A 24,109-nucleotide genomic window follows, 5' to 3' on the forward strand; every position below is an offset into this window, starting at 1 on the left:
TGAGCACTAAATGATCAGAAAGTCCTTCAGCAAACGCTCCCCTGCTGAGCTGACAGTGCAGTCCAGCCAAGCAGCCCAGGCTGCACCACTTCTGCCTCTTAGCATCAACTGACTGTGCAAAACTCAGGAGACGGGGGAAAAAAAGTATTGTAAACTATTTTTGATACGTGCTTGAAAAAAGCGAGAGTACACAGTGATGGTGCTGCCGCTTCTACCGGTGAGATACGTGTCCCTTTGGTTCCCGAAGGGAAAAGGACACGTGAGGTTGGAGCAACCTGCGTCCCTAAGTCCAACTTGCCTGTCTAGCACGGGAGCGGGGGTACCTTCCTTCTGGCTTGCCCTGCGTTAACTTTCCAAGTGCTCCGGCCCGGCAACAGGAGAAGGCAGGAATCGGACTGCCCCCATCACACCGACCGATTAACCCTCGTGCTCTAGCAGGGCTACGATGGCTCACGTTGTGGACCACGGACCACGGTTCCTAACAGGCTCCCTTGAACAGAAAGGCAAGAGGATTTATCTTTTAATATAAATTTGTTATTTTATTAAACAGGATTAACAATCAACTGTTCAGAATCCAAACAAGCAATTCTTCTTCAGAAACAATTTTTGCAGAAAAATTACCCAAAAAAGCCTGGTTCTTACTGCAACCATGTTCTTAAAAGTGATGCTTTATCATTTGCTTTATAAAAGTAAGAAATTCACTCTCTCATATCCATCTATCTATCTATATATATATATATATAGGTCTATATACGCACCACATACTTCAGAGATGAATGTTTTACTCCGAAGACAAATATGGAAGCCCAGAAAGAATGGAAATACTCCCAGCACGCAGTCGCTGCTGGCTGAGACTGGACCAGTCTCACACACTGTCCATGGTAATGGTAACCACAGCCCCTTGTCCAAGGCAACTTTTTGGTACAGTATCTTTGGAGTAAGCATCTTGGCAGACACCTGGGATGCTAAAGCACACCACACACTCACGTAAGAAAATGATGGTCTCCTCTCTGGATGCATGGTTCTATTGCATATTAAGTAAAAATACTATATTGCACCAAAATCGCTTAGGAATTTTGGTGAATATTTCTGTATAAATTCTCCACCAAACTGAAGATCTGACTTCTAGCCAGTGTTGTGGTTGAGTGAGAGAAGCAATTCAGATGGGACCTGAGTCAATATGTGACATTGGGCCCTAGCTTATTAATTTACTTACTCAGTTTTAATAGTGCCTAAGGATTACATCAAGTCAGGAAGAGGGCAGAATGGTTAAAACAGGCAATCAATCAATCATGGTTTTTCCAAGTCCTAAACAAAGATAGAGGAAGAGCAAATTGCAGTTCACAGGAATTCTCCAGGATGAGTACAAAACTGGGAAAAGTCCCAGAAGGCAGATTTTGGCCCAAAATGGTAAAAATATGTTCCAACTTCCTATGCGTGTGTAAGCATGGCCATGGCCAGCTGTGAGCACAGCTGGAGCCCGAGCCCAAGGTGTGCGCTTCTGCGGCAGTGACATTGGGAGGCCTGATACACAGGAGCCCTTATCCAAGAAAGGACGCCAGAAAAATTGGTTTGTTTTTTTTTTTCAATGCCCTTCAGACCTGTGCACGGGCAAGTGCACCAGTTTCCAGCTTGTTCTTGTTGCAGTCTTGTTAGTACAAGACTAACCCTGGGTAAATACAGCTGTGGCCAAACCTTCCTACCCACACAGATGGGAATAAAGCCTCTGTTTCTGCCGTGCCTGCTCACTCCCTGTCAGCACTAACACACCCTTTTCCTAGAAAGGTGAAGATTAACCCAGGCCACAGTCACAGTTAAAGGTGCAGACAAGGGCTAGGCAGGTCAGTGGGGCAGGACAGATAAAGCAGGGGAAGAGGAAAGCAGAAAGCAGGGGAGGTTCTTCTGTTTGCATTTGCAGTACAGAAAGACTGGCAGATGGAGAAGGGAGTCAGGCCAGGAGGCAGTTTCAGTCTGCTTGCACAACAGCAAGATAGGAAGCTGGATGTCCATTTGGGAGAGAGTTTGCGGGGGTATAGGTAGGTGGATGTGATAGCCTGATTCTGCTTAGCACTGTAAGGGTTAACGCAGGGGTGCCAGTAAGAGAGACCGCTCCGGCACCTTCTCCCGGTGCTCCCGCTAGCACAGAGAGTCAAGCACGCATGAAGAAGGGCACCGCTCCAGGCTGGCTCACAGGGATGGGTCATGATGCGTTGGGGACCATCCCATAGGCTTCATACAGCGTGTCCAGCAGTTCCTGCTTTTCCTTCTCAGGTAAGAAGCTGGACTGAGCTGCGTTGATGTTCTGGGGAGGCAGAGGGGGAACACAAGGGAGACATTAAGACACGTCAGACACGAACACGTGGTTGTGCGCATCCCAACATCTGGCTCTGAGCAGCCGCAGGCGAGGGAAAGCGTAAAGTTTCCACTCCAAGATTCATTTCCACAGCCTCATTTTACAGGGCAACTGCTCTGCCCACCACTAGCCACAGTCCCAAGAGGAACGAGGCAGGCACAAGTAAAGGTCTTTAAATACTTTGGAGTTTTTAGGATGTGCACTTTAGACCTGCTCCTACACTCCCAGCTCCTCTTTGGACAAGAGCCTCTCCCAGCACAGCGGTGGTGGCAGCCCGATGTGCCACTGCTGGGACGCAGCCTGGCAATGTAACCTGCTTGTATGTCTTGTGCTGGGACCTTTCTTTTATTACACGGGAACAACCTGGCTTTTGCAAGAGCAGGAGAGGACCGCTGGCAGCAGAAAGCTGTGGATCCAGGATCCCAGAGCTCAGGGCTGGCCTTGTTCCCTCTTCCAGACCCAGACAGTGATATCTGTAGGAGAACAGGACTTGTTCCTCCAGCCAGCGCTGAGAGCAGGACTGATGCTCCCTTGTAAAGTGCATCCTGCACTTCCCGATCCAAGCAAGTATCTTGGGAGACACGTAGGTGAAAGTGCCGAGCGTGACTCTAAATGCAAACCAGGAAAGCTTCCCCTGGTAACCAGGTTAGTCAAACTGTTATCCTGTCTTTCTGTCTTGAGTAAGTAATTAGAAAATCGAGGATGTAATCAAGACACCGAAATGACTGCGTGCACCAAAAGCGAAGCCAGCAGTCACTTTGTTTCCAGCTCAGGTGTTGCACACTCACGTTACACATGCAAAAACTGCAAGCACTTTCGTACCTGCTGAATCTTCCCAATTTCTGGGCCAGGCCTTGAAATAACCTACCCGCAATTCCAAATCCGGAAAAAAAAAGCAACAGGCATCTTCCTTCCTTACTGCTAAGACCTGCTATGAGGACGTCCGTGGACAGTTCCCACTCTGCCCAAAGCAGTCAGCCCAAGCGGTGCAGCCCCTGCAGAGCCCACCTCGGCTCTCCACACCCCGCAGCGCTCCCAGCACCTCCCTCCAGCCAGCGCAGCAGCCACCCTCAGCCTCGTGCCTGCAAGGTCAGTGCAAGATTTTCTGATTTCCATTAAAAACTCTCCAGCTTACAAAGAAAAGTAGTGAGGTGGGTGTTGGTCTCTTCTCCCAAGTAACAGCGATAGGACGAGAGGAAATGGCCTCAAGTTGCACCAAGGGAGGTTCAGATTGGACATGAGGAAAAATTTCTTTACTGAAAGAGTGGTTAAACATTGGAACAGGCTGCCCAGGGAAGTGGTTGAGTCCCCATCCTTGGAGGTATTTAAAAGAGGTGTAGATGAGGCGCTTAGGGACATGGTTTAGTGGTGGACTTGGCAGTGCTGGGTTAACAGTTGGACTTGATGATCTTAAAGGTCTTTTCCAACCTAAACGATTCTATGATTCGAGAAACAGCAGGTTGTTCTGGGCTGCACCAGGACATCTGCAGAGCATCCAGCCAAGGCCGACTTACCACTCTCTTGAACTCCTCTTCAGTGAAGCCCATGTAGTCCTTCACTATGCTGTAATCCTTGTCAATATTGGAGTTAAAGATGAGGGGGTCATCCGTGTTTATAGAATAGTTAGCGCGATCCTTCCTAAATCTGTAAGGAAATGAGGTTGAACCGGTGGGTAAAACACCGGCCATGGCACTGGTCGTGCACTTCTCAGGGTCAAAGCAAAGCCCTCGCCGCTGTCCCTGCAGCTGCACTGCTGGACACGAACACAGGGCTCGGCTTGTCCCACCGCCGCTCTGCACCCGTCTGCTTCGCCAGTGGAGAGAGGAGCAGAGCATCGGGGTGTCTCTTGCTTAGAGGTTCAGCAACCTCAGCTCTCACCCACAAACTAGGGCTAACAGCCGGCGCGCAGCATCTCGTGCCCCACAGCTCAGAGCAGGGGCAGGAGGGACAGGACAGCCTCCCCGAGGGACCCCCGCACCCCCTCCACCGGGCCCCTCTGTGCTAAAGAGCGAGGATGTACCACATTTGCCAAAGCAGTTAGATGCGCGTTAGCTTTGTAAAGCAGCTATAGTCAACCCAAATCTTGGTTATTTAAGATTGCACTTAATTGAGAAGTCTTACTGTGCTACGGGGTGTTTCCCGAAGTCCGGAAGACATGCTCCAGTAAGATAACTGGACCAAGGGCAGACCTGTTTGGGGGAGTTAAACACGAAAACCAGAATTAGCCACGCAGGTCTGAACCACAGCTGTGTACGCGGACAGCTGAGCATGCTGGTAAAGCCAGATACAGGTTTAGAGCTCTGTTCACAGCTACCCCTCAGCGCTGCGCCGATGGAGCCGTGCATGTCCCAGGACACGGATGCGAAGAGCCTACGGCCCGCTATTTCCACAGCGGCAGGAGCCGGTGGGATATTTCCCATGGCCAGTCAGCCACCAGCCATGTGTCAACCACAGCTAAGAAACCACTGGCATCAAGTATATACCTATATATTCCATCTGTTCGTTGGATACACCCATTCTGGGGAAAAGCCAAGGAAATCTGCCCATGCACAGTAACTCCCAGGCACTTCCACCCTCCACCCAGACAGGCTCCGGTACAGCAGCCCGCTTTGCAGGAGGAGAAGCCGGCAGGCTTGAAGTATATAAATTAGTGAACAAGCCGCCCAAAATTTATCCTCGGCCAGAACAGGATCCATTTCTCCCTGCTGCACACCTCCTGCAAGCTGCTGTGCTTGCAGCAAAGGTCCCAGCAAACAGCCAGGTGTCACCACCATTTTTGCTGTGGAGCTTTGGCCATCCAGGTTCAACGGCAACGCCACCATACTCGTGGTCAGCACTCGGGTGTCAGGTCGTGTCCCGGGCTGTAGCACAGCCCAAGCGAGGGCTGATTTTCCACTCAGACAGCAGCTACCTGGCTGTCACCCTCCCACCACACATCCTTACCTCAAAATGCATCTTTGCTCTCAACAGCTCCTTGTAGAGCTCGGGGTCCTCCAGGACGTGGTAGCCATGGCCAATGCGCTCGGCCTTCAGGAGATAAACTGCCTAGAGAGCACAGGAAAAGCACGTACAGCCTCCGAGCACCAGCTCGGCTCCTGCCTGCCCAGAGCTCCCTGCCCACCACGGGTGCAGCCCGCGCCACCCCGGGGAGATCCTTCTCTGAGCCGCCGGGGCCAGGTCTCTGCCTGGGTCCCCGATGTTTGCTCTGCTATGCATACGGAGGGGACCTGGGCTCCTCTCTCCCCGGTGCAGGGGATGCAGGGGCACTTCCCACCCCTGCCCCGAGCCGGCAGCTCCTCGTACCTCCTTGATCATGGCAGGCGGGCCGGCCTCCCCAGCATGGACAGTACGATGAATCCCGCATCTTTCAGCTTCCTGCAAAGCAAGGGAGGACATGCTCCTGTCCCATCACCCGCAGCAAGGTCAGCAAACCCCCGGGCTGGCACCGCTCTCGGGGGCACAGCAAGCAACAGGGCTCTGCGGGAAGAGCCCCCAAACCATGAGCCCTGCACCCCGAGAGTTGCATGCTCTCTGCTGTAGCACGGGCTGCGAGAGAAGAGCTCAGTGATGCCAGAAGCAGAGAAACTTAGAAAGCCTGGTTACCTTCCCCTGGAGCCCAGCCAGACTCCTCCAGTGTCTTTTAATACCGGGTGAGCTCACCGCTGTCTCCTCTCCAGACGGCAGCAAGCTCGAAGCTCGCCTTCCTCCACCCACTTGCCCTTCTGCATGAACCTTGCAGCAATTCCTGTCTTTGAAACTTAGACCTTTTTGTCCAGCTGCAGCCAAGCGGAAGAATTTAAAAGCCCCCAGCGCAGAGATGAAGCACCCCAGGGCAGACATCGAGCACCTCCCTCCCTGGCTGGGGACGGAGGCAGTCCAGCCGGGAGGACCCTGCGCGTGCAGCTTTGGGGGCATTTCGAGATGCTCTCCATGGCCATTCTGAAAAATCCCTTGCCAGGATGGCCACAGATCACCTGGGCTTTGGGAAGCCACGCAGCCTCCAGGCAAGCCTGGCTCCTGCCTTGCTGGAGAAGGGCCACCCAGCCGGCGGCGGCGGGCAGGCTGCAAGCCCCATCTCGCAGCAGACGCTCTTCCCAGCCACTCCTTCAGGGCTTTTCACTCATGATTTTTTTTCAAGTTACTTAATTTTCAGCTCCTCATGCGCTGCACACCCAGACCTAGCGAAGGTCAGGCCAGGCTCTGCCTGGGATGTCTACAGAAAAGCCCTGCGTGCATCAACCTGAAAGACACTCTGTGCTCCCTACATTTAAGAGAGTGTTGATTTTGCCCAAACAGCTAATTTTTGACACTTTTTAAAATAACAAAATCCCTCTGGCTGAAGTACCAGACCAAGAAGAGAGACAGACTCACACCAGCACAGAGATTTTCCACTTGTTTCTACACAGGATGAAGAGAAACCAGAAACTCTCACCCCCCACTCCCAAGACAGGCATCCAGAACTATTCCAACAGGAGCCGGGGATACAAGCAGAGGGGTCAGGAAGAGCACACACACCAGGACCCTTCCCCACTAACCCTCCTGGCTGCCAAAGCCTGAGCCCCTCCATCCAGGATGGAGCTCGTGTCTGACGTCCACCCATGGGCATACCTTCCCTGGAGTGCTTTAATCCCTTTTTCAACCCATTTGTCCAAGGACACGTGGTGCTTCCCTTGGCTTCTCCTCCAGGAATCCCTGCTTCCTTGGTCCTAGGATCCTTGGCTCTACAATTCCCGGTGCTCCTCTGCAGCCAGCAGCCACAGTCGAGTTTTCACCGTTATCTGCTCTTTCCCCTCCAGCAGCCCCGAGAGCTCCCAGGCAGAAGGTGCCTGCCCAAGGGACATCACAAGTCTCTCCAATTTCCCTGGATGCATTCCGTACCCCACGGAGCGTAGCAGCAGTGTTTCTGGGGACGTACTTCCCTGCCACGCAGGCCAAGAGGGGCCGACGGACGGGAGCGGGGTTTGCTTCAGCGTCTCAGAGCCTGAGCGAGCCCCCGGCACAGCGACGAGACGCATCCCTCAGACGGAGGGGTCTGGACCCAGGTACTGCTGGCACGCCAGGGCAGGATGAGACACACCTGCCCGTCAGTTAATAAAAGCCCGTGCCTGCGTCTCAGTTTATAACCACTGGGTTCATCCAGCGTGGCACAGCAGCACCAGTGGACCCTGTATCGGCTCCCGCTGATGGGGGCAAAGACCCCGAGAAAGCCCTGTGTTGTTTCAGCCCTGAGCACTGCTTGCAAACCACCGTCCTTTCCAGCAGCGATGGTGCACAACCTCCTCTCCCCCTGATGCAGGGAACCAACAACCCCAAACTCCCACCAGCAAAGAGGAGCGAGGCGAGAAGCTTCCCCTGCCAGCCCCTGCAAAGCGCTGAGGTCTAGCGAGAGTCTCAGATCAGGCTCCTGAAGCCGTTCCAGCATTTGCATTTGAGATGATCAGATAAAAGCACTTCCAATGTGCAGCTGCTTCTCTGCTCCTCGGGGCGATTTCTGCCAGACTGGAAAGGCCAGGCTCTTCCACCCTTGGCCGTGGTTTTGCCGAGCCCCAGGGGCAGACCCCAGCCGACAGCAGCGGGGTGCTGCCGGGGCGGACACGGGCTCCACATCGCTCACGTTGAACTCGGTGCTATGGGGTAGCGTGCCGAGCTCCAGCTCTGAGGCCATGTTTAAGCAATGATGCCTGCCATTAATCATTTAGGAAATATAAACAAATACTTGTGCTATTTAACAGAAAGTTTTTAATAGCTGCAACGAATTTTTAAGCTGTCCCAGCTGTTTGCAGTCTGAATAACAGACTGCGCGTCCCCTCACACACGTCCCCTCAATATATGTTTTTCTCATAATTTATTTTAAGAAGCTTATTAACAAACCTCATAAGCCTTCTTATGCTCGGAGGAATTCTCCACCTTCAGGGACTCATCCCCAGCCAGGTCGATGGCCACCACAGAGTTGTTTCGATACTTCTTGCAGAGCTCCACCACCTCCGGAGACCAGCCTGGAAGAGACAGTGCCAGGGTTGAGGAGAAAGCATCGGTAAGAGTCGCACCTTCAGCATTTTTCTAAACAAATCCTGGTCATATAACTAGAAGGCTAGAGCTATTTTCTTTGGTCTTTCCTAAAATTTGACGCTCAAAAAGAAAGCTAACAAACTTCTAGAAAGGTCTGCCATCTTCAGGCAAATAAAAGCTGCCAACTGATTAGTCCATCGTCAATCAAAGGGAAATCAAATGCATTTAGCAGCTATAGAGCTGCTCTAATGATGGTTTTCTGCTCACTTTCAGCAGGGGAAAAAAACGAAAAAGAAAAAAGAAAACAGAAAAAAAAAAGAAAAAGAAAAAAGAAAACAGAAAAAAAAAGAAAAAGGAAAACAGAAAAAAACCTCCAAACACGGTGGTGACTCTGCAGTGGGCCCGAGGTAAGCTGAACCGCACAGCCCCGCTGCTGTAACACGGTGCGGGGGAGAAATCCCTCAACTCGCTCCTGAGCTTTCACCCTGTCCCAGGCTGGGCAAGGAGGGGGAAAGGGAGGAACCGGCCCGTCGGATGTGTTGTGTCACGGAGGAGTTTGGGCTGGGAGGGATCTCTGGGGGGGTCCCTGTACAACCCCTGCCCTGCTGCAGAGCATCCTCGACTCCCCCAGACAAGACGATGGATGCTACTCCTGGTGGGAAGGAGCTGGTCAGCCTCCTGAAAGGCTGACCTTTAACACTTGCAAAGTTTTATCTTTTTGGCATCAGTGAGAAAGAGAGCAACAAGTGGCCAACAACTACTTCAGAGCTATCTCTGATCAGGATAGAGGATAACCTCTGAGAAAGGACATGCATCTACCAGCTCATACAGCACTTACCCTAAGCAAAAACGCCAATAAACAGAGATAAACGGTAGTGTTAATAGTTAACAGGTATCTGCTGTGTACACACAATCCCAAAATCATAGGAACACATAAGAAAACGTGTGCAATTTCATCTTCTTTTTTCATCAGTTTCCAACTCACTGGGGTAGAGCCATTATTTTATTAACAAGTTTAATATGAGCTACTTCTGGCTAGCATCTCCGCCTTTCTCTCAACAGTTCATAAATTACAGGGTGGCTTCTTGCTGTGCAGCACATCCCGAATGCAGCGCTAAAGGCTCTTGCATCGAGTGCATCACTGGCTCCGGGTAAGGGTTGGTGCCCTGGGACCATGAGAATGCCAACTCATGTTTGCACGAGCAATCCCTCCTGCTGTGCAAGCGCACGCTGCGTACGCCCTCGGGTGCTCCCGCCACCTTCTGCCTTTACCGCTTGTGCCTTGGCAGGGACTGTAACTGCACACAAGTATGACACTGCCTTACAGCTTTCCAGTTTCTACAAAGAAAAACGTTTTCTTCCTAGAAACCAGAAATTTAAGGGTCAAGTTTTCAAAGTATTGTTTGGGGTTGATTGTGCAGGCAGGAAAAAAATGCATTCTCAAATCTCCCAGTTTCCAACAATATAATTTTCCACATTTCTAGACACAAATTAACCGTGTACTCATTAGCAAAAATCTTTCCACCATCTACCCTACTAAGCCTACATAAAACTGTTGTCAGATACGAAGATATTCATAACAAAGTCTTCACAGAGAACAGCTACTGTCATACAATCTTGCTCTGACTGCATCTTTCCCTAAAGGGAGATTCTCGCAGAACCCAGCAGCCCAATGAAACACTGGAAATGAGGTTTTCTTCCTATTCTGGGTCACAGCACCTGTTACCGATGAAGTTCAGAGCTGCTGATTTTATAAAAAACATTTTATTCATGTGACTTAAGTATATTTTACTTGTGTTTTCAGCTTAAACCAGCAGAGACTGCAGCCAGCGGATTCTCTGGCTGACCTACGGTCCAGGCTGGTGAAGGAGTAGGCTGCTGTAGCAGCAGGACCATGAGCAGGGAAAGTGTGAGATCTCACGCCTGGTCCTCCTCCCGTCACTGTTTGCTCTCGGACCCACCAGACAGTCGTGGCAGATGCAACCGCTCGCTGTGGCAACGGCTTCAACCAGCCCAAGAAGAGCTCCAGCCTTTGGGCAGGAGTGAGGTATGAGCAGAAATCACACCTCCCCCAGGAGGGGACAGAAGAGCCCGCTTTGCCTCTCTAGCAAGACCCTTCACGTACTGGCTGTACCCACAGACCCCCACTCTTGCATCCAGCTGACCCCTTCCCCAGAGCGAAGGGAGCAGAGGACCCCCACCAAGAAAAAAAACTTCTCCTTCTCAGCACTGTCTGGTCCCACATCGGACCCAGGGCTACGGGACCGGGGCTTTCCCCGCATTTCTGCGGGGACCTGAACCCAGGGGACGTCACCCCCCGCCACGCGTCAGGGAAGGGGAGCAGAGCAGCAGGGGAGCTGCAATACATTACTTGGCATATGGCGCATGCAGCATAGAATAGACCTGGCTTTGATGCGGAAATCCCTTTCTCCATCCTGTAGTCCCTGATTTACGAGGTTAACGACTTCGTCTGGAGTGAGGTCTCCCCTGCAGGGAAGAAAAGCCGTCAGCGGGAGGCCGGACGCCCACCAGGGAAGCAGGCAGAGCCACAGCTCCAGCCTGGCATCCCCACGGGACACCCCATGCAAAACCCAGGCTGCCCAGGGTCCCACTCGCCTTAACATCCAGAGGAGCCCGACGAGACTGCCCAGAGCTGAAGAGCACTTTTTACACCCATGCCATGCACAGATTTACAAGATCGGGCACAAAGGCATGCAAAGATGATAGTAAGATTTCGAAAAGCCTTGGGGAACTGGATGCCAATCCTGCCTGAGCAGAGGAACCCGCTCCTTGCCAGAGCATCTCATTAGGGCACGCAACTGCCTGCAGCCGGGCAGGGAGGAGCACGGGGCTCAACGCCCACCACAGCACATTTTGCAAGGGGCCACAGAGCTCAGCACGGATTTAATCAGAGGCACACATCATAGTGGGGATGACGGGTAAAGAAGGGATCGGATCGCCAGCCCCCTCCAACATTGCCCACTGTCTCTGCCAGCTCAAATTCACATTTCACGGGCAGGCAATCCACATCTGAATGCTGCTTTCCCTTGCACAGAGAGTGCTTGAGCCAGAAGTTTGGGCACAGCTGCTCTGCACGTGCAGAATTAGGTGCCCGAAGCAAGGGACGTTAAAACACAGCAGCACGCAGCGATATCGTAAGAGGAAAAATCCTATCGATGGGGAAGAGAGGTGGAGGAGTGCCGGCGCTTGCTGTGCTGGCGGAGAGAGGAGGTTTGGTTACACCAGACTTTGAACGCACGCTGGCTTCTCCGTGCCTGACTGGCCACCCACCGGCTCCCCGGCACGGCGGGCTCACTCACTCGGTTTGGCCCCAGGGGATGGGATCCACGCGGCAGTTGGCCAGGAGGTGAGGGCTGTACCGCACCTCCACGTAGATGACACCTTCCTTTGCTTTCATTTCCACGAGCTCGTAGGCGATCCTCCTCACCGCCTCGCGGTCACCCCTGCAGGGACGGCAGTGGGACCCATCACCGGGACTCGTCACCCTCGGGGCACACTGGGGACGGGCGAGGTGACCTCCAAGGCTGAGCAACGTTAGCCAAGGGGTCCTGCCAAGGGTTAAGGGGGAAAAATCAAAAAGCGGGGTACTTACGCAATGGCAGGCATGTAGTGATTAAACTTCTCTAGAAATTGGGTAAGTGTCAGTGGTGTTTTGTAGCTGACATGCTTCAGGAGGTCATCAACAGTGCTGCCAGGGAGAGGAACCCCTCTTTTCCTGGAAATGAAACCACGCGTTACTGATGGGGAAGGCTATCGCATTTTTAAACAGTCCATTTCGTACAGCAATCGCGTCCCGAGCTGGCAGCATTAACCTCTAGTTCTTCACAGAAAAGACACAGCACACGTTGTCCTTCCAAAATCTCCTCGCAGATGCAGCCCTGAATCTCAGCGGGGAGGGCGGCAATCCAAAATACAGGCAAAGCACAAACAAATCGAAATACAAGCCCAGACTGACCTGGCAGGAACACAGCCAGAGCACATTTTAAGCTTAAGAAGGAGTTAATCTAAAGGGGCTCTGGGTTGTTCCTTAGCACCTCCTAGTCCTAGCAGCAGAATTGCCAAAATTCTTCAGAAAAGTTAATTTCCACTTATGCAGGCTTAAAGGCTTGAAAAATCGTGGAGACGCTCCCAGGCACAGAATCACGCATGCAAAAGTGTCGTAGCTCAGGGGTTTAATGCCGGCAGTTCCTGCGAGCGAGCCGGTTCCTGAGCCAAATATCACGGCGGCATCTTCTCTGATGGGGACGCCTCCCACGCAGGAGCAAACAGCAGTCCCAAAATCGGCTCTCACCAAAGGGATGGAGGTGGTAAAGCCCACTGAAACTCTTCCAAGAGGGAAGAAGCTTGTCCCTGGAGGACCTGGAGTCCCGGGTGGGTGGAGGTGTCCCCGGTGGGGTGACAGCCGGGCTCGAGGGGGGCTGCCAGCCAAGGATGCTGCACGCTTCCCGGCAGGCTCCGCCACCCCCACTCCACAGGCTGTCGCTCTGCCCCCCCCATGAATGCCAACCTAAATTAGGAATAATAACTAGACATTTGTTTTTAATCCTCCTTCCTGCCACAACGAATTACAGCCGATTGATAGATCTCTCTGCTAACGGAGACAAAATACCACAGACAGCTTTAGCGTCCCGATGCCAGCAGCTGTCCCGACGAGCAATCCGCAGGGAAGCAGCCCGAAGGACCCCGCTCCTGGGCCCAGCACACATTGCTCATTCCCTGCTCGGGCGGGAAGGAAAGCAGCCCCACGCTCCGCCTTCACACGCAATCTGCACAGATGCTGGCACTCGGCAGGGGACGTTCACTACTGCCAAGGCATCAGTTTTCCTCCCCGCCTTGCCCTTTCCATGGCACTGACACATCGGTCTCTGCTCCAAGAACCAGCCCACGTCTTCCTCCACCTGCCCAGGGAAAGTTTCCTACACCAAAGCCATTTCCCTCATGTCCTGGTTTCGGCTGGGACGGAGTCGATTTTCTTCCTGTTAACTGGTATAGTGCTGTGTTTTGGATGTAGGATGAGAATAAAGTTGATAGCAACAACTAAAACATCAGTGTGTTAAGTAATGTTTACTCTAGTCAAGGACTTTTCATCTTCCCGTGCCCTGCCGGGTGCACGGGGGGCTGGGAGGGAGCGTGGCCGGGAGGGCTGGCCCAGCTGGCCAATGGGCTATTCCATACCGTATGACGTCATGCTCAGCGTATAAGGCTGGGCGAAGAAGAAGGAAGGGGGGACGTTTGGCGCGATGGCGTTTGTCTTCCCAAGTCACCGTTAGGTGTGATGGAGCCCTGCTTTCCCGGAGATGGCTGAACACCCGCCTGCCGGTGGGAAGCAGTGAATTAATTCCTTGTTTTGCTCTGCTTGCGTGCGCGGCTTTTGCTTTACCTGTTAAACTGTTCTTATCTCAGCCCACGAGTTTTCTCACTTTTACCCTTCTGATTCTCTCCCCCATCCCATTGTGGGGGGAGTGAGCGAGCGGCTGCGTGGTGCTCAGTGGCCGGCTGGGGTTAAACCGCGACACCTCACCTCTTTCGTGTGCTTCCCAAAGGATTGCCTCCAGCCAGCCAGCAGCGACAGCGCTTCGGGATGATGATCCACAGCGCAGAGACGCTGGAGCCAGGTCTCCGACTGAGGAGGTCTGGTGGATCTTGCCACCATGGCTTTGGGAGCCGCTGCTGCCCCATCCAACCCGCCTGGCAGCTGGGAGCCTTCCTGCAGCCAAGCTGCCCCAGGGGAACGTGCTCGTGCCCGCCGACACCTCGGCGTCCTGCCCAGAGCTACCTCCAGCCACGGGCAGCACCACGCACACCGTCCCACCGCGGAGAGGGCACCTCTCCTGGGGACACCCAGTCCCAGGAGGTGTCTGCCATGGCTCTAAACCCTTTGGCTGGGCAGGGGGGGTGCAAAGCCTGACCCAGACCTTGCAGAATTGGAGCCAAAGCTTCTAAAAACAGCAGAGTTCAGCCACTGCCCAAGGGGGCTTGGGCATCCCAGCAGCTTCGGGTTATTTGTACGGGGTCAGCCACCACCTGGCAAATTTATTTCCAGCTCTTTAACTTTAAAAATAGATCACAAGCAGCTTTCTGTGTCCACGGTGAGGTTATTAAGGCAGTCCCCTAGTCTCCTACACTGCCCCGTTGCCTTTACGTTTGTGTGAGCGCTAGTTTTAGAGCCCGTGAATAGCACAGCCTTGCTCCACCCGAGGGCTGGCAGCGCCGGGGGATGCCAGGGCTATTTAAAAATAAGAGGGAACTCGGCACATGCTTGGGCAACGAAGGTTTCTGCCCTAAGCAAGAGAGAGGCACAGATCCTCAGATGGCTTCAGGGCTCCTACAACCCTCCTGGGGCACTACACCGGCATTTGTCCTTTACTGGCAGCAGGGACCCCGCAGAGCCCCAGGGAGTCAGCACTGACTCTTCTGTCCAGGACTTGTATTCCAGCCCTGCAGCCCACCAGCAGGAACCCCGACTCAGCTCGCTGCGCCAATGTCCCGCAACAAATGAGATGGACATCTCTGATCCACCTCCTTTACTCTGACTGCACTGCAAAATGCATGGCTGCTCCCTGCAGAAAAAGCTGCTTTAGAGAATTTCCCCCTAGGATCGCGTTGCCTTGGAGTCTGCTGGGCTCACAGGATGCCAGAACCACTTCCCATCCTCCTCAGAACTGATTTCCTCCCCAAAGTACCAGAGTTGTGCCCAAGAGCTGTTTCCTGAAATCTTTAAGCTTAACACTTTCTCGATCTGAGGATACCTGCTAGTGTCCACTAGCTTTTTGAATAGTGACAGCTGGAAGAAGTCTTAAATTTATTTTGCTTACAACCAGGAGCGAGGTCCTCACACCGGTTAATCACTCACCCACACAAGCTACGCTGAAGCAAGAAGATGCACGTGGGCTCTGTCAAGGAAACAACCTCTCTAAGTCACTGCCAAGTGCCTTCCCCGGGCACCCTCCCACGAGCACGACTCCTTGACTGCTAGCACCAGGCAGACAGTCTGGGGCTCAAAGGCACGCAGCAGCAGGGCAGGGAGGAGCACCCAAGCTGGTTTTTCCTCCCAAGATTGTGGTACGGCACCACCACTGAGAAGACGCTCCCAGCCTGCTTTCATTTAACTTGCTTTTGCAATTAGGAACGTGGAAAAAGAAACAAGAATACACTGACACTGCCATTTCCCAAGTACACTTCAAAGGCAGACAGCTCTGTTGATGAGACGTCTTCTGTACTTTTCTCATGGTGGCTCCTTCAGCTTGCCTGGCTCACGGGACCGATGACCACCTCGCTGACGCTCCTGCTACCAGTGCAGCCCTGCTGCAACATCGCCTTTTGGGATGTGCTCAATATCCTGACATCATGCAGCCAGAGGACCCGTCTGTGCAGCGGTGAGACCAGCACCAGCCAGGTTTGCTGCCTGCCTAGCAAGGGAGAGAGCTTTCCCAGCCTGCCAGCACAAGCTCTTCTGTCAGAGAATTGGATGAGCAGAAGGCATGGGAGCAGGGACTGATGCTTTTGGACTGCGGCTCCCAGAGCTTTCTTCCCCCCGCGACTCACCTGCCGAAGTGCAAGATTGTTTCTGGTCTAATGGCTCCATCCAGGTGGACATGAAGTTCGACCTGCAATAAGATAAAGAGAAATTGGTGAGGTACTCTTAGCGCTCCAGCAAAAGTTTAGAGATAAGCAGCTGGTGCTAACACGGGTATAAATGCAGCCAATACAGGGACACAGTCATGACAAGAAAGCACAAAAATGTTTTTAAAACATTATAAAGTTGATTTTTCAATATTAAGCATTGATTAATTTGCTAAGAGTCATTAAACAAAAACTGACTTCACCTCCAAGAACCAGCTCCTGCTATATTATTAATTACTTGGTATTATCGGAGCATAGAGGCTTTCTAATCCTACACGTGGAGTCAGCCCCACGGTACAAGGTGCTGTAAGAAATAAAAAGAACAAGAGTTGCCCCCTAGAGCTAACAAGTTGGTTTCAAAATAAAACACTTAAATTTTGACTCATTAAAAACGGGACAATAACTCAGATCTCTTCACTCTGAAACCCTGTTTCCCGATTATTGCTGAAACAATGGATTTTGGAGAAAGAGCCCCAGAAAAGCAAAAGCAAGTTTTTTCCATTAGGCAGCTGGGGCTTTTGGAGGAACATGACAAATGTAATTTGGAAGCCGAACTGGGAAGGAAAATATTAGCTGTATAACGTTTCAGCTTGATCTTCATATTTTCAGAACTGTTTTCTTTTAAGCAATGGAATAACCTACAAAATACATATTTAATTTAATTTTATTTTTTTAATGAAACTGTAGAGCAGCAACTTAATACACAAAGTTCTTGTTAGTTATAACATTGTGCAAATTTTCCTGTGTAGATGATTGCTGCAGGATGTTGAGGGTAAGAATTGGGTAGGATTCAGAAGAGGACTGGACATTTGCATGGATAACTAAACCACCCAGAGCTACTAATTAAAACCCACAAACCCTCTGGCAATACGTATCAAACAATAACTACGAGGAGCTGGAAGGAAAATGAGTTAGCGGTCCCTACAAGCACAATTGTCCACCTCAAGATCCTTTCGCTCTCCTCCAAAGCATCCACGAGCAGCTGACATGAGCTCAATGCCGCTGGCCCAGCTCCCGGTGCAGGGCTGGCAATGCCCATCTCTGGGACAAGCACTGATGCCCTCTGATGCCCTTGCTCCCATCCCCACCTCCTCCCACAGCCCTAGATGCCTGCCATGCAGGTAGGGACACCCATCTTCTGACCCACGGTCAGGGTTTTCATTGACCACTTCTGCTGCAAAAGGCCATCACTGCTGAGGTGGGACGGGGCTCAGGTAGGATGGCCACGAAGCTACCACTGAAGTGTGCGCTGGTGGGATGCAGGGGCCAGGCTCAGGGCAGCTTGAGCTACTGACCCTGCACCGTTGCAATCAGCTGGCCCACGGGTCATGAATATCCCCACAGACGCCACTGCTAGCAGGTTGTAAAAAGATATCCCTGTCACCTCTTCTACCCTTAAGACACGATCTGAATCTACAGGGATGAAGATTTTAATAGGGCAAAACCTGATCTTTCCCCCCACCTCGAGTTACGCAATCCTGCTTATGAGGACTAAATGTCCTGAGAAGCAGCAGATAAAATAACAGACTACGGACATGATCTGCGTTGCCAGATGTGGACGCCTGGCATGTTTTCCACTCTTGAGCTCCAATTCCTATTTCAAAACCATGCAAGCTCCATTCCTTGAGGTTTTCAACAGCCCTTATGACCTTCCGATGGAGTTACAGGCTTGAGACTCACTCATGCTGGATATAAAAACCAAGCAACCCAAACCTACTGAGGTCTTCTCACTCCAAACACTTCTCAAGCATTTCCTGCAAGAACATCCCAACATCATATTTCCATCAATGAGAAAGCAAATTCAGTGGTGTCCTTCATTCATGCAAGCCACCTCCTTCTGCCACTACTGTAGGCGAGATGCTTGTAAAGGAGCAAGGTTCCTCTCCAACACCAGCAACAGGCTCTTCCTCCCCTGCCATGCATTTCTTGGGGTCTGGAGGGACCTAAACTAAGTGCTAAGAAACTCTTGTGCAATGCTGTTCAACCCAAAAAGTTGTGGAGCTCCTCAAGCTCAGTGCTTGGGGGTGGTGTTTTCTGCAGCTGAAAACTAATCCATGCTATTTAGATGACCAAGGGACATTCATGTGAAGAAGTAAAGGTGTGCCTACAAGGGTCTCCACCAAGGCCCTAGATAAGGATTCAATCAGCAGAGGCACAACCGAGCAGCTCAGCTCCCCCAGGCACCTTGCTCGCAAACCCTGCAGGTTTCCAGGTCCCTGGGAGGCTGCTCACTGCAGATTACACTTCAGCTCTCTTCCTCCGTGTTTGTTTTGGGTAAACAAAGCACAAGATTTTTCCAGATAGGAGTGGGTGACATGACCTTGCTTCAAGTCCAGGAAAGTACCCAGATAAAGATGAAAGAGTTTTCTCTGAACTGTGACTCCAGGAGACGATGCCTGAGCAAGCAGAAATAAGGTGAACGCAGGAGCCCAGCGCTTCTTCCAGGGCTCTGCTCCTCGGCACACAGAGGTCCACGCACACGTGGTCTCCCACCCCAAGCCCTCTGGTTTATTTGAAGAGGAAGCCTGTGCACACAGATTAAATAGGGATCTCAACACTTGGTCCAGGACCCCAGCAGCACCACGGGCTGCACCAGCCTGGAGCCTTCAGCCATGCCAGGACCGGTGATGCCTTCCTTTCTCACAGCAAACCTGGATGTGGTGACGTTTGTTCTGATGAAGAACGAGAAAACAGCAGAGCTCTCAGACGCTTTCCTGGGGCAGCAGCACTGCTCTTCCCCCAGCTGCAGCGATGACCCTCAGGACCACCTCTGGAGGGGGCTCAGCACGGTGTAGCCACCCTTCAGCCCCTCTTCTGCACCTTGCAGCTGAGAGCAAGTTCACTGACCGCCGGCCAGTGCATCAAAAAACCATAGTGCAATTCAATAAAATCTCTGAGTTTTACTAAAGAGTTGTTGAAAGCCAGAGGGATGAGTTCAAAAGACATAACTGGCCATAAATTGTGCGTCCTCAGCACAGAGAACCCCCAGCAAGGCTGTCGGAGCAAACTGAGCGGTTTCCATTTTTATGCAAAAAAGTTTTAGCTCAGCCACAGCACGTGACTCGTTAGTGCAGATATCAGCAAGTTGGTTCGGATTTTAAAAAAGGAGTTTTAAGGGCTCTGGCTTGACTTTCCTCTTCTGAAAATATTGTAATGTTTTCTTTGAAACTTAATAAGCTTCAAAAATAAATTCAAACACAAAATGAGGTACTGCAAACAAGTATGTTCCGTTCTAAGATCAAGTCTGATTATTTTCAACTTAGTGAAATTAAGAAGAAGTTAACCAAACATTCAAAGTATTTTCAGCTACAGTCAACCCAACAAAATTTCTCTGTTACTCTACGGTTTGCTCAGTGGACCGTGGCAGAGCAGTTAACTGCTCAGTTCGCCTATTATGTGGCACAAAAAGCACCATCCAAGTTAAGGCACTTGAGGGAATTTCTGTATTAGGTGGTTTTAGAGTCTTTTTTAAAATAAATAAAATGAACAAAATTTTATATATAAAATATATAAAATGAACCATGGTAAAAGTAACACCAACCTCACCTTTTATTTTGATGGTTTCCAGCAGATGTTAATAGATATTCCAGGCACCACTAAAGTTCCATCATTTAAAAACCCTTAGCAGTGACTTTGCCCAGGATTAATAATCAGCATATTAAAAGGTGATAATTTAAAGTTCACTCTATTGATCTCAATAACTGTAAAACAGAGTAATTACAGCTGTCATTTGTCAATTGTTAGATACACGTGGCAGGAAAATGTTAATAGAGAGCAAAATTCAGCAAGAGATAAGACAAATGCCAATCACTGCAAAAAGAATGAACTGTGTTCCCCAAATCCTGGTTTTACGAAAGCGCGCTGTCAGGAGCAAAGTTATCCTCGTCCTAAACTCACCACAAACGCTCATTTAGAAGCAAGAGGTGGGAGTGGATCAAGAGGGATGTGGAGTGGAAGAGGCACAGTATTATCCTCAAACCTGATGACACCCATAAATGCTTTTTGGAGACGAATCTGTCATACGCTTTAAGGTTTGAGCCTTGAAAAGAGAAATGTGGGAGACTACAAGACCCACCCGCTGCTCCATTGCAAGAAATATTCCTGCTTTCTAGAGAAAGCATTCACATGATACTCGGCTTTGGTGACTGAGGAGGAGGAGGATGCTCCCATGCTGAGCAGCCGTTAGTACCATTCCTCCCAGCACCAACCACTCAGCCTCCACCGACCTCGGCACGAGGCTCCCGGTGCCGTTAATAGGTGACGGTGGCCCTGCGTCACCCTCCTGCAGGGACAGCTCCCACGGGGCGGCAGGGCCACGTCCCTCCCTGAGCAGTCACAGACCTCGCACCCGCACGTGGCTGGAAGAAGGCAACGCTTTGGAGCGACAAACAGGGTCCTTGTGCTTCACGCAGCACCCAGCCAGCCTCTTGCGGCCATCAGGTTTGACAAGTGGAGCCGGGAAGGCTATCCGAGAGGGTGCCTGCAGAGCATCACTGAAGGTACGAGTAGGCGCATCGCTGCGTAAGGTACGGCTGAGCTCAGTGCAGCCTCGGCGGCACCAGGATTTGACCCGTGCCAAGGGGTCAGGTTGTGCGCGAGAAGTGGATGAGATGATGAAAACGTCATCCTCAGCACACCCTCGTGCACTCCCCACAATAAGGATCACCTATTTTTATTTTTTTAACTTTTTTTTTTTTATTTTTTAAGTTTTGCATTCAAGGCAAATACCTGTGCTACCGGCTCGGCAGAGATGGGCAGGTCTGTCTCAAGCAGGGGGAGGCTGCAGTGTTACAGGAGCAGGGCAGGACGCCCACCCAAAGCCCCTGGGGTACCGCCAGCGCTCTGCAGCAGCGCGGGCACCTTCGCCGCCACCCGGATTTGGTCACCAGGCGCCCTCCTAACCATTGATGGGGACACACGCAGCTACAGCCAGTTCTGGCCACCTCTCCCAATTCCCAGGTAGGAAGGACATGTCGGAGACAACTGCCTCCCTTTGGATAGGGACAGGCTCCGAAACGCCGTGACACACAGAGCGTGTCGTGGGAGGGCTGGCGGGAACACCTGCCCAACGCGACCTGAGCTCATTTTGGAAACAAGCATCCAACGGCAGAGCTACACCAGGTGCTGGGAGGGTGCGGGCCTGACCCCAGAAGCCCCCGTTCCCATCCTGCCCCCCGCAATGCGGCTCAAGGCACACGGGAGCCGCAGAAGAGCCACGTGTCCTGAAGCCCCCGAGCCGGGGCTGGTCTGCGGGGAGAGGAGCCAGCAGCAAGCAAGGACCCTGCCTCCGCTCTGGTTGTGGAGCAGAGAGGGAAGAGGCTGATGGTCGGCGTCCAAGGAACGGCAGTCTTTTCTGCTCTTTTATGGCCTACGATAAGCAGGGTTCAAAGTCGCCCTCCGGCAGCCCCAGCAGCTCCCTGTTCATCCACTGCAGTAGCCGGGAGTCAGCGAGTTCCCGAAAAACACGGAGGCAGCCCCGGCCCCGCTTTCAGCTGGGGCTCAAAAGCTGCTCCAGTTACCAGAAACATCTCTAAAACACAAAACTGATCGTTCCCAATGGCAGAGGGTCCAGGGGAATGAATAGGGCTCATTAACTGACTTCAGACCCCTTTTTTTTTTCCGAAGCCTGACTTAGCAGGTTCACAGGACTGAAAGGGACTGCCTGACTCAGGAAAACCAATCTCGTAATTGCCGGCAACCAGACAACAGAAGCCTGATTTTAGCACTCAAACCCTGCATGGTTTTTCCTAGGTCTTTTGCTTCAGCATCCCACTCTCCCACACACTGGAAAAGTAGGAAGAAGCACAAGTGAAAGAAGAACTTAACTTGCTTCTCTCAGCCAAAGGTTTAAAATCACTGAGGTGAACCAACAGCTTTTGTTCTTAGTGGAGCTGATGAAATGCCAACATCTCCCAAAATTGAAGTAGCCTTAAAAAGGCTTTAACCATTAGCAGATGTCAATGCTCCCTGGATTTCAGTATCAAGGTTTGCCTATTATTGCAGGGGTCACCTTCCCTAAGAGGGAAACCTCACACATCAGACCCATGCACACAGGCTTTTCCAAGACATTTTACGCTAGACATCTCTGGTGCAAGCTCAAACTGAGAGATAAATGGTTTGGCAGTGGTAGGAGATGCAAACAGCGGCAAAAAAAACCCCTTTTGGGTTATCGGAGGCAATCTTCTTCCCTGGGAAAGCCACATACAGTTGCCACCACTCAGGTTCTCCCAGAGCAGGACCATCACGACCCTCACATCACTTTTCTTGGTCTCCTCTGCCCCAGCCCCTCGCTGCCCAGCAAAAGCCCAACCCCGCCTGGCAGTCAGCGCCAGAGCCCAAAGGCAGCCAGGCAGAGAAAACCTGCTCCCCATACGCCAGCTTACCCAGACCACAACCTAAGAGCTGAGCTGTCCTGCAGCTGTATCTTCCATCAGATACAGGGTTGTTGCTAACCACATCTGTTTCATCTTCTTCCTTCTCGACTTTTTATAATCTGATTAATAAACATGTTACTGTCTGATCCTACTCGAGATGTATTTATACAGTGCACGGTGAAAGCCAAAGACTGGAGCACCCTCTGACAGCAGTCACCAAGATGGTATCTCGGGTATCTGAGAAATAACTGAACTAAATGTTTAAGAGAAAAAAAAAACACCAAAAAAAAAAATCCCACCAAAAAATAAAACAACAAAGCCAAACCCCCAATCAAAACAAAAAAGAAAATAAACACGAGAAAACGTTTGTTTTAGTAGACCAAGGGAACAGTTGGAGTGCTGGACCCTTCAGGGCTTCCCACGTCCCCAGCCATGCCCTGGCCAGGCCACCAGCGCTTCTCCGGCCCGGAGGAGCAGAGTGACCCTGGCGGGGCACGGGGATGTCCCCGCGGCAGGGAGACGGGACCAGCACCGCTCCGGCGGCGGGATGGCAGGGATGGCCGGGGCAGCTCCTGCGTGTCCCCGCGGGGAGCACGGGGCCGGGGCTGCGCAGACCCCGGCTGGTACCGCCGAGTGACACCCCAGGGCACACCCTCACGGCTCAGCCGCCGTGCCCCGGGGCATGCCCCAGCTCCCACCCCGCTCCACGGCGCCTCAGCACCGGGGCACGCCCCGGCTTTCACCCCGGGTGCATGTGCGGCGGCCCGGCTCCAGTGCATGACCCGGTGCGCGGCGCCTCAGCGCCGGTGCACGTCCCGGTTCTCACCCCGGTGCAAAGCGCCTCAGCGCCGGTGCACGTCCCGGTTCTCACCCCGGTGCAAAGCACCTCAGCCCCGGTGCACGCCCCGCTCCCAGCCCCGGTGCACAGCAGCTCAGCCCCGGTGCATGTCCCGGTTCCCAGCCCCGGTGCAAAGCACCTCAGCCCCGCTGCATGTCCCGCTTCCCAGCCCCGGTGCAAAGCACCTCAGCCCCGGTGCATGTCCCGCTTTCCAGCCCCGGTGCAAAGCACCTCAGCCCCGCTGCATGTCCCGCTTCCCAGCCCCGGTGCAAAGCACCTCAGCCCCGGTGCACGTCCCGCTTTCCAGCCCCGGTGCAAAGCACCTCAGCCCCGGTGCATGTCCCGCTTTCCAGCCCCGGTGCAAAGCACCTCAGCCCCGGTGCATGTCCCGGTTCCCAGCACCCGTGCACGCCCCGCTCCCAGCCCCGGTGCAAAGCACCTCAGCCCCGGTGCACGCCCCACTCCCAGCCCAGCGCCTCCGGCAGCGCCGCCACCTCACCTTGGGGTCCCCGAAGACGCACAGCCCCCGCTCCATGCTGCAGCCGCCGCCGCCGCCGCTCCGCTCCGCGCCCCCCCGCGCCGGCCGGGCTCGCCCGCCCCCTGCCGGGCCCGCCCCGCCCCGCCCCGGCCCTGCGCAGCGCCGAGCACCGCGGCATCCCGGCGGGCGGGGCTGTCTCCTGCCGCTCCGCGTCCCCCACATCCCGCCCGGTAATGCCCTCCCGCTCGCGTTTCCTTCGGGAGCCGAGAGCCCGGGCGGAGTCCCTCCACCTCCGATAACATCGAAGGAAAATATAACACGATAAAACAACAGCTCAGCTCGTAGAACTGGAATGCGATCTCCGGCTTTGATCGCAGTCTTCAGCCAATGCAACAATATTTTTTTTAACCTAA

General features: G+C 52.6%; 1 protein-coding gene across 1 annotated transcript; it reads right to left on the minus strand.

The window, feature by feature from the left end:
• Positions 1–522: 522 nt before the first annotated feature.
• On the minus strand, positions 523–23,780 carry ADA (adenosine deaminase). Its single transcript, XM_075166429.1, has 11 exons — positions 23,718–23,780; positions 15,929–15,990; positions 11,976–12,098; positions 11,683–11,826; positions 10,734–10,849; positions 8,225–8,349; positions 5,657–5,728; positions 5,297–5,398; positions 4,475–4,542; positions 3,868–3,997; positions 523–2,302 (listed from the first exon to the last, which is right to left on the minus strand). The coding sequence occupies exons 1-11, from the start codon at positions 23,751–23,753 to the stop codon at positions 2,201–2,203; spliced, it is 1,080 nt and encodes a 359-aa protein (XP_075022530.1). The 5' UTR covers positions 23,754–23,780; the 3' UTR covers positions 523–2,200.
• Between the last annotated feature and the right edge of the window lie 329 nt (positions 23,781–24,109).

This window comes from Calonectris borealis, chromosome 17 (genome assembly GCF_964195595.1).
Source record: "Calonectris borealis chromosome 17, bCalBor7.hap1.2, whole genome shotgun sequence".
In the NCBI taxonomy this organism is placed as follows: domain Eukaryota; kingdom Metazoa; phylum Chordata; class Aves; order Procellariiformes; family Procellariidae; genus Calonectris; species Calonectris borealis.